The sequence below is a fragment of the Danio rerio genome, chromosome 18, assembly GCF_052040795.2.
Source record: "Danio rerio strain M-AB ecotype USA chromosome 18, GRCz13ab, whole genome shotgun sequence".
NCBI lineage: Eukaryota > Metazoa > Chordata > Actinopteri > Cypriniformes > Danionidae > Danio > Danio rerio.
In genome coordinates, this window is record NC_141038.1 from 30,767,677 (window position 1) to 30,780,899 (window position 13,223).

Here is a 13,223-nt window from a genome sequence, read left to right on the forward strand (position 1 = left end):
ATAAATAATACTGTAATTTTCCTTTATAAAAAACAAAATTGTCAGTAATTTGTCTTTAATGATAAAGTACCTAAATGAAAGTCAAACTGTGAATTTAGAGAGATTGTTTGTCATTTTACTAAGTTCTACATAGAATTTTAAAATACAAAAAATTACTGTAAAAAAATGTAGGGATATTCTCTGTAAAATTAGTTGTTGAATGAACATTAAGTGTAACCTAGTTCTAGCCTTTCTGTCATGTTCTGGTAAAATCTGACCGATATACAGCTTAAAACACTCTTAAATATTTTGCTTTACATATGATTGCCTCAAGGCCTTATGATATCCTTCACACTATGCACTTAAAACAGTGATGATCACCTCTTTTCTGGAATTTTAAGTGTTTTAATCGACTTTGTTTCTCTTCTTTTTTTCTTTCTTTCTTTCTTTCTTTCTTTCTTTCTTTCTTTCTTTCTTTCTTTCTTTCTGTCAGTCCACAAGAAAGTATACAGTTTTGTTTGTGCTTTGGTTGATAAATTATTCGGATGGAATCAAATTTCAATTTCTTTGGTCAGACCTTGTGATATTTATTTTAGCAAGCTGTCTATTGGTAATGGAACAAGGATTTCTGTCATCTTTTGTTTATTTGTAATACGATTCCAGTGTCTATTTGTAATGTCACAGCAGTTATTGTATGTCTATTTCTATAAATTTATGTTGAACACTACTTTAAGACACACAGCTAAAGAATGTTGAGTAAAAATTTGGTGGTGAAAAATGCTTCTTTGTGCTAATTTAAGAGCAATTAAAACTGAACGGTCAATTTTCACTAGGAACACTAAAGTAAGGAGCGTGATGTAATCATGTCAGGAGAGTTAGTCAGATTTTTTTTCCTTCGTCTGTATTGTTTATCTTGTGCATTATTATATTAGCTTTTTGTGTCATATGGCATATGTTTGTTTTGTATTGCTATTCTGATAAAAAATCAATATACTCTTTCTTTTCTATTTATTTTTTTATTTATTATTTATTTTTTTGACACAGCTGACCTTCAGCAGCTCAACTCCTCTACTATTTTCTTCAGTTTCTTCCCAGAAAGATGCAAACTCCAGGTAAAATGATCTGACATATAGTACAAACAACCTCATTTCAGACAGGAAAAAAAATCACATATATTGCATTTATTTATTTAATTTTATCCACAGGTCTAATAGTATAGAAGACTTTAATGGCAGTTCAACTCCAAAGGTTTGACCATGCATCCAATATCATTTATTTAAAGTTGTTTAGCTGTTGACAAAAAAAAAAAAAAAAAAAAAAAGATTTCTGGTTTATGTCTGGTGGATTACAGGCTTTTGATTTTAGGCTTTGAATGGAAAACTGGTAGAGCCTGTTATGTCAGAGGAGGTACTTAAATTACCGTCTTTATAAGTTATCAATCTGTCATCATTACATTTGCCTTTAATCTTACAGTTCAATTAAATAATTGTGTACAAATTAAATCATGCCCATGTTGTTGCTGGCAGTGGTGCAGTTCTGATACTATTATAAGAAGTCGCAGCAGCCAGTTTTACACCTCACCTCACTTCTTACCCATTTTTTTTAGACTGGACAAGCTGATAACAAACATCAGACGCTCCCAGCTGTGACTCTCCCAGAGAAGAGAGAGGGTGAGACGAGTGACACATCAGGCAAAAAGTCTCCAGAGAATAAGGATGAAGACATCAACATTAGTATGTGACCTATTCAAAGTATCTCAGACTGTTTTGAAGTCACTGCCGCTGGTTTTGAGGCTTGGGGGGGCGGTTATGTTTTAATAATTAGGTTTTCAGGTGTGAAACAATGGACCCATATAAACTGGCTAAACTAAAAAGCCTAGAGACTTGAAACCTAACTCAGATTTTTGTAGTAAAAAAAAAAGTATCAACAGCCATATCATCCTGTAGCCCAAGACCGATTACTCACTGAAGCTAAGCAGGGCTCAGCCTGGTCAGTGCCTGGATGGGAGACCACATGGGAAAACTAAGTGGTGTTAGAGAGACCAGCAGGAGGGCCTCAACCTTTTGTCTGTGTGAGTCCTAATGTCCATTAAAAATCCCATGGCACTTCTCGTAAAGAGCAGGGGTGTAATCGACCCTTATGATCATGGCCTCCCAATCATCCCCACCCCAGCTCTATCATTGTCTCTTCACTCCACCAATAGCCGGTGTGTGGTGAGCGCACTGGTGCCATTGTTGTCCTATGGCTGCCGTCGCATCATCCAGGTGGATGCTGCACACTGGTGGTGGTGTGGAGAGACCCCTCTCATGATTGTGAAGCGCTTTGGGTGTATGGCCATACACAATAAATGCACTATATAAATACACATTACATTTAAAATTTGCAAACTAGTCTAGTGTTTTTCCGATAATTGGAAACAAACTTATGGAGAGAGATTCCGGAATCTGAATATTAATAAATAATGATAAATAATAATAATAAAAAATAATAATAAGAAGAAGAATCTTTGACTAAGGGCTGATGGGAGCGCAAAAACATTAAAAAGTTGGCAGAGCCATTTTTCTCTAATGCTGACTCTAACACTGTATCCTAACAACATATGATGTGCTACTGAAAAAAAATCTAAATAAAAGTTACATTTTATTTCCATATATATATATATATATATATATATATATATATATATATATATATATATATATATATATATATATATAGCACATCATATGTTGTTAGGATACATATGTATATATAAGGGGCAACGCAGTGGCGCAGTAGGTAGTGCTGTCATTCCTCAGCTCATTTGGAGTTTCTGTGTGGAGTTTGCATGTTTCCCCACAGTCCAAAGACATGTGGAATTGGTGAATTGGGTAGGCTAAATTGTCCGTAGTGTATGAGTGTGTGTGTGTGTGTGTGTGTGTGTGTGTGTGTGTGTGTGTGTGTGTGTGTGTGTGTGTGTGTGTGTGTGTGTGTTTGTGTGTGTGTGTGTGTATGTGTGTGTGTGTATGTGTGTGTGTGTGTGTGGATGTTTCCCAGAGATGGGTTGCGGCTGGAAAGGCATCCGCTGCGTAAAAACAAGCTGGATAAGTTGGCGGTTCATTCCGTTGTAGTGACCACAGATTAATAAAGGGACTAAGCCGACAAGAAAATGATTGAATGAATAAATATATGAGACAGCTCATCGGCGACAGTTGACGTTTTCTATCCACAAGATGGTGACAGAACCCTTAGGCTTAGAAGATATAACAGTCTGATTTCTATCTATAGCGGATCAAATCAATCAATATTAAACTGGTAAGCACACCTGCCAACACTTCAGTTTTTTATGGGAATATCCCGTTTTTCAGAGCAGTATCCAGCAATATCCCATTTTTTTTTCTTTTTCATTTCTTAAATAAAAACTCCCGTAATTTCACCTCACCCCCGAACACACACACACATATATATATATATATATGTTTTTTTTTAAGTTGTTTTCCAAAGTAATTATTTTAGAAACAGTTGCGGCTGCAACAACAACATAAACAACTATGACAGTGATCACCTCAGATGCTCATTGTGTGCTTTATTATGTGTCAAATGTTACCAATGTGAGTTTGAATATCATTCTTAATATCACACCTCAAACTGAGGTTTACCTAAGATCTTGACAATAAAATAACTAGCAGACATACAGTAGTTTAAATATGAGCATTGGAACTGTGATGCAATGAAAAACATCAATATCAGTCACTCAGCATGTACTTTTATTGTTAATGAGGTTTAATATATTTTTATTAGATTATAAACATGTCAATTTTTTTGAGAGTACAGTTTCTGTCATGTAGTTTCGGGTGCAGACAACTAAATTTATTGTTGCTGGAATTGTGTCGCATTGTGTGTTGTTAGGAGGTGATGTGAGTACACACATCGTCCATTAACAAAAACAACTGTTTCAAAATCATAATCTCAGGTGAACTGAATTTTCCCTTGACATGCCATTGTTTAAGATGCAACCCATGTCTAAGAGTGTGTATCTCGAAAAGTCTGGCCACCATCAGGCAGTGAGTTTTGAGAACAATCAATTAAATAAATCAATGTATAATTATTTGGATGAAGAGGGTTGTGGTTGTCAGAGGCCAGGTAATTTCAGGTAGTCTGATATGTGACTTAGCATGCAGTTTTATTTCTATGTGAACTGATCAAACACCAAATTTGAAAGCATCATTAGACAATGATTTTCGCAGATTGCATCTTATCAATAAAGTTCAATGATTCTGTGCTTCCTGAATCCATAGTTTAAAGGTGCAGTATGTAAGTTTACGCACATAACATTTTGGGCCCTATCATACACCCAGCGCAATGTGGAGCAAGGCGCTGCGCAATACGTGTTTGCTAGTTTTAGCTTGGCGCAAGAGTTGTTTTGAGGCGTTGCACCACGCTCTTTAAATAGCAAATGCATTTGCGCTCATATGTGCATCCATAGGCGTTCTGGTCTAAAAAGGAAGCCATTCTGAGGCCACAGCTGGCGCATTGCCATTTTGAGAAACTATAATAGATTTTTCATTAGACCAAAACAAACCCGGTCTAAACTCCAGCGCAAAGTTGCGCCTCACTTACACAATACTTAATAGCCTACACACAAGATGTAGAGCATTACGCAAATATACATATGAAAAAATTTATATATTAAGGCCTATATATAGGATATATTAAGAATATATATAGGATATAAATATAAAGGATTAAAATATTACAAAACATTATTTTCTAGCCTACATAAATATAAAAAACCACTGCTTTTTGCCTTCTTCATCTCAGGAGGCTTTTTCAGTTCATTCATAACAATTTGCTTTTGTGTAATGTTATTATTATTAGCAGTATTATTTATTATATCCATATTTATATTTGTTTTATTAAAAACAAGCTTAGATTTGCCCACCTGCAGGTTTTAGATATGGGGCACAGCATGTGTTTTAGGATATAACTCAGGTTTTTGAGCACACTTCGTTATTATTGTTTATTTATTCGTTTGCTGGAAATTATAACTGAATTTAGAAAGAGTTTTGAAACAAATATTTGCGCTTAACAAACAAAATTAATTATTTATAGGCTAATTGATGTCTGTGCGTAAAGGTTTCCCTATCCAAGAGCAAAAGTGAAAGTAGATCGATTATCTCTCATTCTTGTGCGGTAGATGCTCTGTTTGACTGTTTTCTGTTAAAAAAAAAAAAAAAAAAACTGTTAACTGTTAGCTTGTGAAATGCTCAGTTTTTACACTTCCACTTACTTTACATCCTGTAAATAGCAAATGCACTTATGGCGAGACGCAGCTGGCTCTTAAAGGGAATGGGAGATGAGACTCTGATTGGTTTATTCTCAAAACACACCCATAACTCACTAAGAAAATAAACTCAACCCTTTTAGACCATGCACCACAGCGCAAAGCGAATTTTCCCGTCCTTAAATTAGCAAAAATGCATTCTGACACGCCCTGAAAGCGTTTGCGCCCTGCATTTTGCACTTTGTGCATGGAAATAGAGCCGGAGGTCGCAATTTGGTCACTGATGCATGCTTTCAAATTTTTGAATGAATGAATGAATGAATGAATGAATGAATTAATTAATTAATGAACCAATAAATGAATGAATCAATCAATCAATCAAATATGTGATTTTCCACAAAGCCAACCAGAAGTGCTGAAGTATAATTGGCTAAACTGGCATTCGGTGGATTAAAAAAAACTAAAACAAAGAGAGTGTGTTTTAAATAAACATAAATGTTCACTTAGCATGTTTCTTAAACATCTGAAAACACATTATGGTATTTTTATGCTTTAGAAGAGTCAAAAACTTACATACAGCACCTTTATGCCCCATTCACACTGGCTTCAAAGCTTCCCATTCACTTTGAATGGGTGAAGTCAGGCTTTGCCAAACTGCATTGTGGAACCGTCGGCGCCATTTCAGAGGCGTTGTCTGCTGCAAAATTGGGACTTCAGATTGCTGTATGCAAATTGCTGACAAATTTTTTTGGCTGACGCTGCTATGATGATCAATCATATCAGCCCCAACTTCAGACACACCCTCTGTCAAACATTTGTGCTGAAACCCCATGTGAATGGGGCATTAAGCTTTAGCATTACACATTTGTGTGGTTGGAACCAAAGCTGTCTGTTAAAATGTGCTTAGAAATGCTCTGGTTACTAAAGTAACCCTCCTCGGGGAATGGAAATGCTATTAGTGGATTTATTCATTAATCCACTAATTGGGGGATTTCGTTTCAGAAAACCAATCGTCTAAAAGAGTATACAACGGGCCAATGAAATGCCAATGAATTGGCAGTGTAAGCTTGCGCACGTGTGCCTTATTGCCAATTATCTCCGCATATAAGCACAGGTGAAGCAAGTGAACGCCATTCTTTTAAGCTGAAGAGACTGACACTTACAGCTAAGGAACAGTCATTATCACCGAGGAGGGTTACTTTAGGAACCAGAGCGTTCCCTTTCGGATGGGGAACTTCAATGCTATTAGTGGATTTATTCAATTATCCACGAATTGGGGGAATGTATGAAAAATGCCATAATGACTGCACCTTACCTTCGCCTCCGATGAGAGGATAGCCAGGCATAGCGTGAGCACTCCTGCATCAAAGAGAGGGGCGGTCCTCCGACGTGGTCCCTGGCCCTTACTTATCCCACTTCAAAAGAAGTTTTACGTATTTATATATATTTTTTGGGAAGTCTTAAGCATCTAAATAATTCTAGGAAAATACGCAGTCCCGATAGGGAGGACGCTGCGGAGGCCATCTGCTACCCAATGGGGGAGAATGATGGCAAAAATACATATGGACTAACCCTGAAAAGGGGGAGTACACATACAATAAGATGGTTAGCGGAGAGGGAAGACACGGGTCCACCCGTGAGGGGGGACTGCACCGTGGCTGAATAAGCATATGGGATCGTCAAGTGGGAATCACGCATAGCGGGCACCTATACCCAAAACGCGGGCTGACCAGCGGGCAGACGTACAATGTAGTGGGCCAGCAAGTGACTCCTCCGCTGAGTCAGTGCTGGGGGCCTTGGAGGAATCTGCAGGGCTCACCTGACAGGGAACTTTACTGACAGATAAAAAGGCGCACGTATCTCCGTGCAAGGGAGAATGGCGCAGCAAGCGTGTTTCAACACCCTCACCAAATTGTTTCCTCAATCACCAAGGGTTACCTTATACCCTTGAGGAAACTGGCTCCACTCGCAGATAGTAAAACCTTGCAAATGTATTAGGTGTCGCCCAGCCCGCAGCTCTACAGATGTCTGTTAGAGAGGTGCCGGGTACATGTGCCCAAGAGGATGCGATGCTCCGAGTGGAGTGCGCACGCACTCTCGGGGGACACGGCTCGCCTTGGCTCTGAAAGGCGAGAGAGATGGCATCCACTATCCAGTGGGCCAACCTTTGTTTCGATACGGCACTTACCTGCTGCCGACCGCCATAACAGACGCAGAGCTGCTCAGATGATCTAAAGCTCTGAGTGCGGTCCAGATAAATACGCAAAGCGCGAACTGGACAAAGTAAGGAAAGGGCTGGGTCTGCCTCCTCCGGGGGCAGCGCTTGCAGGCACACAACCTGGTCTCTAAATGGCATGGTGGGAACCTTGGGCACATATCCCGGGCGGGGTCTCAGGAACGTGAGAGTAAGCCCGCCCAAATTACAGGCACGAGTCACTGACCGAAAAATGCCTCCAGGTCCCCGACCCTCTAAATCGATATCAAATCGACCAGCAGAGCTGTCTTCAGTGACAGAAATTTTAAAGATACTGAGTTAAGGATCGAAGGGATCTGACGCAGGCTCGTGAGAACGAGGGCGAGATCCTAAAAGGGCATGAGAGGGGGGCGGGGTGGATTAATTCGCCAAGCGCCTCTGAGGAACCGGATGATGAGGTTATGCCTTCCCACGGTGCTGCCAGCCACAGCGTCATGATGAGCGGAGATAGCAGCCACGTAAACCTTGAGTGTGGAGGGCGACAGCCTACTCTCCAGCTTCTTCTAAAGGAAAGAAAGCACAACGCTGATCTGGCAATTTCGGGGGTCTTCTCTGCGAGAGACGCACCATTCAGTGAATAGTGTCCATTTCAGGGCGTAGGTGCGCCTCGTGGAGGGGGCTCTAGCCTGAGTGATGGTATTAACCACCGTAATCGGTAGGTTACCTAAGTCTTCCTCGCGTCCTGAAAAGGATGTGCTGCACGACTGTGTTGCTCTTTTAGGAAATAAGCAACCTATACGCACAGCTCTGGAGGACCGGACCCAAAGAACGCCAGGCAAGGGAGAATCCCAGCTCGACCGTCTGCTGCCACGTATACCCACAGTGGACCGGGAAAAACTCTCGTTCGCTCAAATTGCTGTAAATAGCAGAAGGAACCCTCATCGACTCTCTCAGAAGGCTGTAAAGTCTCTGAAGTGAAAAGGATGGCGTTCCCTTGCTTCACCTGTGCTTATATGCGGAGATGATTGGCAATAAGGCACACGTACGCAAGCTTACGCTGCTGATTCATTGGCATTTCATTGGCCCGTTGTATACTCTTTCCGACGATTGGCTTTCTGAAACAAAATCCCCCAATTCGTGGATTAATGAATAAATCCACTAATGGCATTGAAGTTCCCCATCCGAAGGGAAACATAATTTATTTTTAAAGGGGTGGTTCAATAATAGAAATTCTGTTATTGATTACTCACCCCATGTTGATACAATTCTCTGAGACCCCTGTTCATCCTCAAAGCATTCAAATTAAATGGTTAGTTAACCTAACAGTGAAGTTAAAGTCAGAATTATTAGCCCTCCTGTTTATTTTTTCCCCAATTTCTGTTTAACAGAGAGAAAAAAATGTTTCAACACATTACTGCCTGAGAGGGGTTTCAAAGATGTCCACCGAGTGAAATGACTTGCCTCAAAAGGACTTTGCTTTAAATCTGTACAAATGAAATAATGGTCCTATTGCTGTCGGAAGTTGTATAGAATCTGGTTCTCAGTTCCCAGCCCTGTTTCCTTGTATATGCTGGTTTGATTTATCGGGGCTTGTAGTATGAAGTCAATTTTTAGTAGCTCCCCTCCCATCTCTTCTGTGTGTGTGTGTTTTAATTTAACTAAGTAAAACCACTTCTACCATCCCTTGCCTTTGATGGGCTCTAATGAAAGGGTCTCCCGCCATGGCCAGAGCAACTTTCGTATGGGCCCCACCTGTTCAGGACCCACCCTGTGTCTAAAGCTTGACTGAGGGGAGGCAAATCACTGCCAGATGGGCAAACATGCTTTGACAGGCAGGGAAACTGGAGACTGGCCCGTGAAAACCTGTTCCGTTTGACTTTACTGCTCCATTAGCAGCGCTGCATACAGGTAATTTATACAAATATATAACAATGGGCTAATTGTACTGAAGCTCAAAATACTGCACACAGAGTTCTTTGTCTTTACAGTAAATGTGTAATTGCATGGGGATTTGTCAAATTGCAGCTAAAAGTAAAAGAGTGTAATACCACTGAATGCCACAATTAAGAGATCTGTTTGCTTTTTCTGGAATCGCTCTCCCTTCTTTCATGCAATTTCTTCCTTTAATTTAGATTTTTTTTAAATACACTTTCACTGTATTTAAGAGGATAATCCAGAAGCTATTTTTAGCAATGCACCACATAGCATTTCAATGTATCTATTACTTTGTGAGAATCTATGAAGCCATACAGCCATAAAGCCATGCAGTTCTGCGAATGATGATGTTAAATATAGATTAGAAATATTACTACTTGTTTTATTTATTTTTTTGTTTTTACTATTGTTTTACATGTTATCAGCACTTGTGCAATATTTGGTATGCCTAAAGTTAACAAGAACCGCCAACCTGATTTCGCCAAGTAGGACATGTTCCTGGATCAATATCTATGTTGATCCTGGAACAACATTTATATCAGCCAATCAGAATTAAGGGACACAATTACTGTTTATGTTAAGTTTTATTGATAGGCTTATGGATAGGTTTATGGACTTCTAGATGATTGTTATCCAACTATTATTGTCCTCTGATTTTAGAAATAATTTACAATATTGGTTGGGTTTAGGGCAGGGGTGGCCAACTGTTCCTGGAGATCTACCTTTCTGCAGATTTCAGTTGCAACTCATATCAAACACACCTGCCTGTAATTAGCAAGTGCTGTTCAGGTCCTAGTTAATTGGTTCAGGTGCGTTTGATCAGGGTAGGTAAACTGCAGAAATGTAGATCTCCAGGAGCAGAGTTGAGCACCCCTTGTTTTAGTGGTGGACAAAGCGAGGCTTCTTGAAGCTTCTAAACGTTTCGAAACCCAACTCTACAGTGACACCTAGTGGTCATCTTTGATGGATTGCACTGAAACGGCTTCAGCAAAGAACTGTTGTACAAATTGAGGTATTAAACCCCACTTTGTAGGATTGAACCTTTAAATGATTTAGTGGAGCAGTGAGGATTCCTGACTACCATGCAGGGATAGTGGGTTCGAATCCAGGCTAAAGCTGTTTTGAATGGTTAATATCTGCTTGAAAGGCTTTTATCGTTTTGTTTTAACATTGGTCTGGCATCCTAATAAACACATTGTGAATAAATATGTCTTGTTTTGGTCATAAAACAGGGCTGTTGCTAGATCAGACACGTTGTGGCCAGAAGTTAACAATTACTATTTATATTATTCATTAAATTTCCCATTTATTGTATTTTATTAACATCTACCCAAACCCTAAACCTGATCATCACAGTACTGTAAAAATAATATTACAGTGTTACAAAAATTATGCTGATATGATGCCGTATGCGCAGCTGTATCCTATCTAGACTAGACCAAAAAACAGTAACATAAATTAAAATACATAAAATCATGATTTCGGAGTATTTGTACAAGTCGGGATTTGAACCCAAAAGCCATTTGAAGCACAGTAACAAAGTGCACACATACGGTCCACTATGAGACAAATGTTGATTTTGACCCTGTCAGTCAATGCAGATTCACCAGGTCTCGAAACGCTTCTGAACTGATCAATGCTTTGAATCGAATTAGTCACGTGACCTGAGTGTTTCGGATCATGCTTCGTTGCAGTGTTTCGAAACACTTGCGCTTCAGGATCTCGACACTGTGTCGAAATATAATTTTTATGTCAGCCATCCCTACCAGGCAATATCTATGTACTACAATTTCGAACAAAAATTATGATCCAGGATCAACATAGATGTTAATCCAGGATCGCATCATACTTGGCAATATCATGAACAAGAATATATGTGAGCAGTTTATACATTATTAACAACCCTGCAAACAATTTTGTGTTTAATAGACATCTAAACGTAGATAGCTTGGCTAAAACAAGACTAAACTTGTCAGTAAAGATCTAATGCACATCTAAGAATAGCCAGAAAACTAGACTAGTTGTCAAATAGACAGATGAGAGAAACTTTATATGTGTAGTCATTCATTTCTGTGTTTTTTTTTTTTTTTTTTGTGATGACTAGTTTTGGCCTATTCTTAGACGTCTTTTAGATTTCACTGGCAGCCCAAGTTTAGCCTTGTTTTAGCCAAGTCAACTATGTTTAGACATCTATTAGACATCTTAAAAAAATGCTTGCTGGGAAATAGGGCCAATTACAATAATGGCAATAAGGAATAATTCACAAATCTGTAAATAATCTATTACAATGTAATCATTGTAGATAAATAACTCTACCTCAAGCCAAATGTAGAGCTCAAATAAATTTAATTTCCACACAATTCAACATTTTAGACATTCTGTTGACTATTGATCAGCAAATATGTCACTTCATGTGCAATATCAGTATGTGGAATGTTAGTAGACCACTTGATTATTGTCTATTTACATGTTACTTTTAATGCCACAACTCCCAACATTCTATTGGTTATAAGTAATTTCGCAATAATGTCTGAGCGTATTCTAACCCTAACCTAATAGTTTACTAATACGTTTCTAACACTCAAATGTGGGCAAAACTGTAGTTTACATCAGGGGTGTCCAACCCTATTCCTGGAGATCTATCTTCTTGCAGATTTCAGTTGTAACTCATATCAAACACACCTGCCTGTAAATATCAAGTGCTGTTCAAGTCCTAGTCAATTGGTTTCGGTGTGTCACACTGGACTTTTCTCCCCATAGACTTCCATTCATTCGCATGCGAATGCGTCAGACCAGAAACGCAGGGTCATGCGTCAAGTTTTGCAGTTTGCTGAGATGCAAAGTTCAAGCTTGATGAACTCTGACCTGCGAAATCACATCACTTGACTGCATGAAACCAATCGAGGATCAACACATGACCTCTCTAGACAAAAATTGAAAACATGGACCAACCGCTCGCTTTTCTTATCATCAATCGAATTGCACAAATGCAAACTCTAGTGCAGGGGTCACCAAACTTGTTCCTGGAGGGCCGGTGCCCTGCAGATTTTCACTCCAACTCTAATCAAACACACCTGAACAAACTAATCAAGGTCTTATTTGGTAAACTTGAAACATCCAGACAGGTGTGTTGAGGCAAGTTGGAGATAAACCCTACCTTAAACAAGGCTAAACTTGGGCTGCCAGTGAAAATCTAATAGTCTTCTGAGAATAGCTAAAAACAGACCAGTCGTCAAATTTTATATGTGTACTTTATTTCTGTTTATTGGATGACTAGTCTAATTTTGGCCAATTCTTAGATTATTAGATTTTCTCTGACAGCCCAAATTTAGCCTTGATTTAGCCAAGGTGGCTATGTTTAGACATCTATTAGACATATTTTAAAAACAAAAAATGCTGTAAAATGTGGAAAATTACAATGATAGCAATAAAGAATAATTCACCAATAAATATGTAAAATATCAATAAGTTTATAAGTGTAGATAAATAAATCTACCTCCAGCCAAATTTGCAGCTCAAACAATTGTCATTTCTACACAATGTCACATTTTAGGCATTCTGTTGACTATTGATCAGCAAATTTGCAACTTCAAGTGTAAAATCAGTTTTGTAATGTTAGTAGACTGCTTGCTTAGTGTCTATCAACATGCTACTTTTAATGCTTCACCTCTCAACCAGTAACTTTGTTGGGAGTTCATACTGACCTTAACTTTAATCTAATAGTGTACTAATACTTTTCTAACACTCTAATCAGAGCAATAGTTTACATGAGGGGTGTGTCCAACCCTATTCCTTATTATGGAGATTCACCTCCCTGCAGATTTCAGTTGCAACCCATATGGAACACACTTC

The 13,223-nt window shown here is 38.9% G+C and overlaps 1 protein-coding gene and 1 long non-coding RNA gene across 5 annotated transcripts in view; one reads left to right on the top strand and one right to left on the bottom strand.

Annotated features, from left to right (window-relative positions):
- The window catches only part of LOC147832852 (uncharacterized), a 148,203-nt gene that overhangs the window by 111,281 nt on the left and 23,699 nt on the right, over positions 1-13,223 (bottom strand). The gene's annotated exons all lie outside the window — the stretch shown is intronic.
- The window catches only part of ppfibp2a (PPFIA binding protein 2a), a 46,247-nt gene that overhangs the window by 27,341 nt on the left and 5,683 nt on the right, over positions 1-13,223 (top strand). For all 4 annotated transcript variants that reach the window (XM_087293226.1, XM_087293228.1, XM_087293225.1 and 1 more), the window contains 3 exons: positions 1,024-1,091; positions 1,185-1,227; positions 1,586-1,712. In XM_087293226.1, coding sequence (XP_087149352.1) covers positions 1,024-1,091; positions 1,185-1,227; positions 1,586-1,712 — 238 coding nt within the window. The remainder of the gene's footprint in view (positions 1-1,023; positions 1,092-1,184; positions 1,228-1,585; positions 1,713-13,223) is intronic.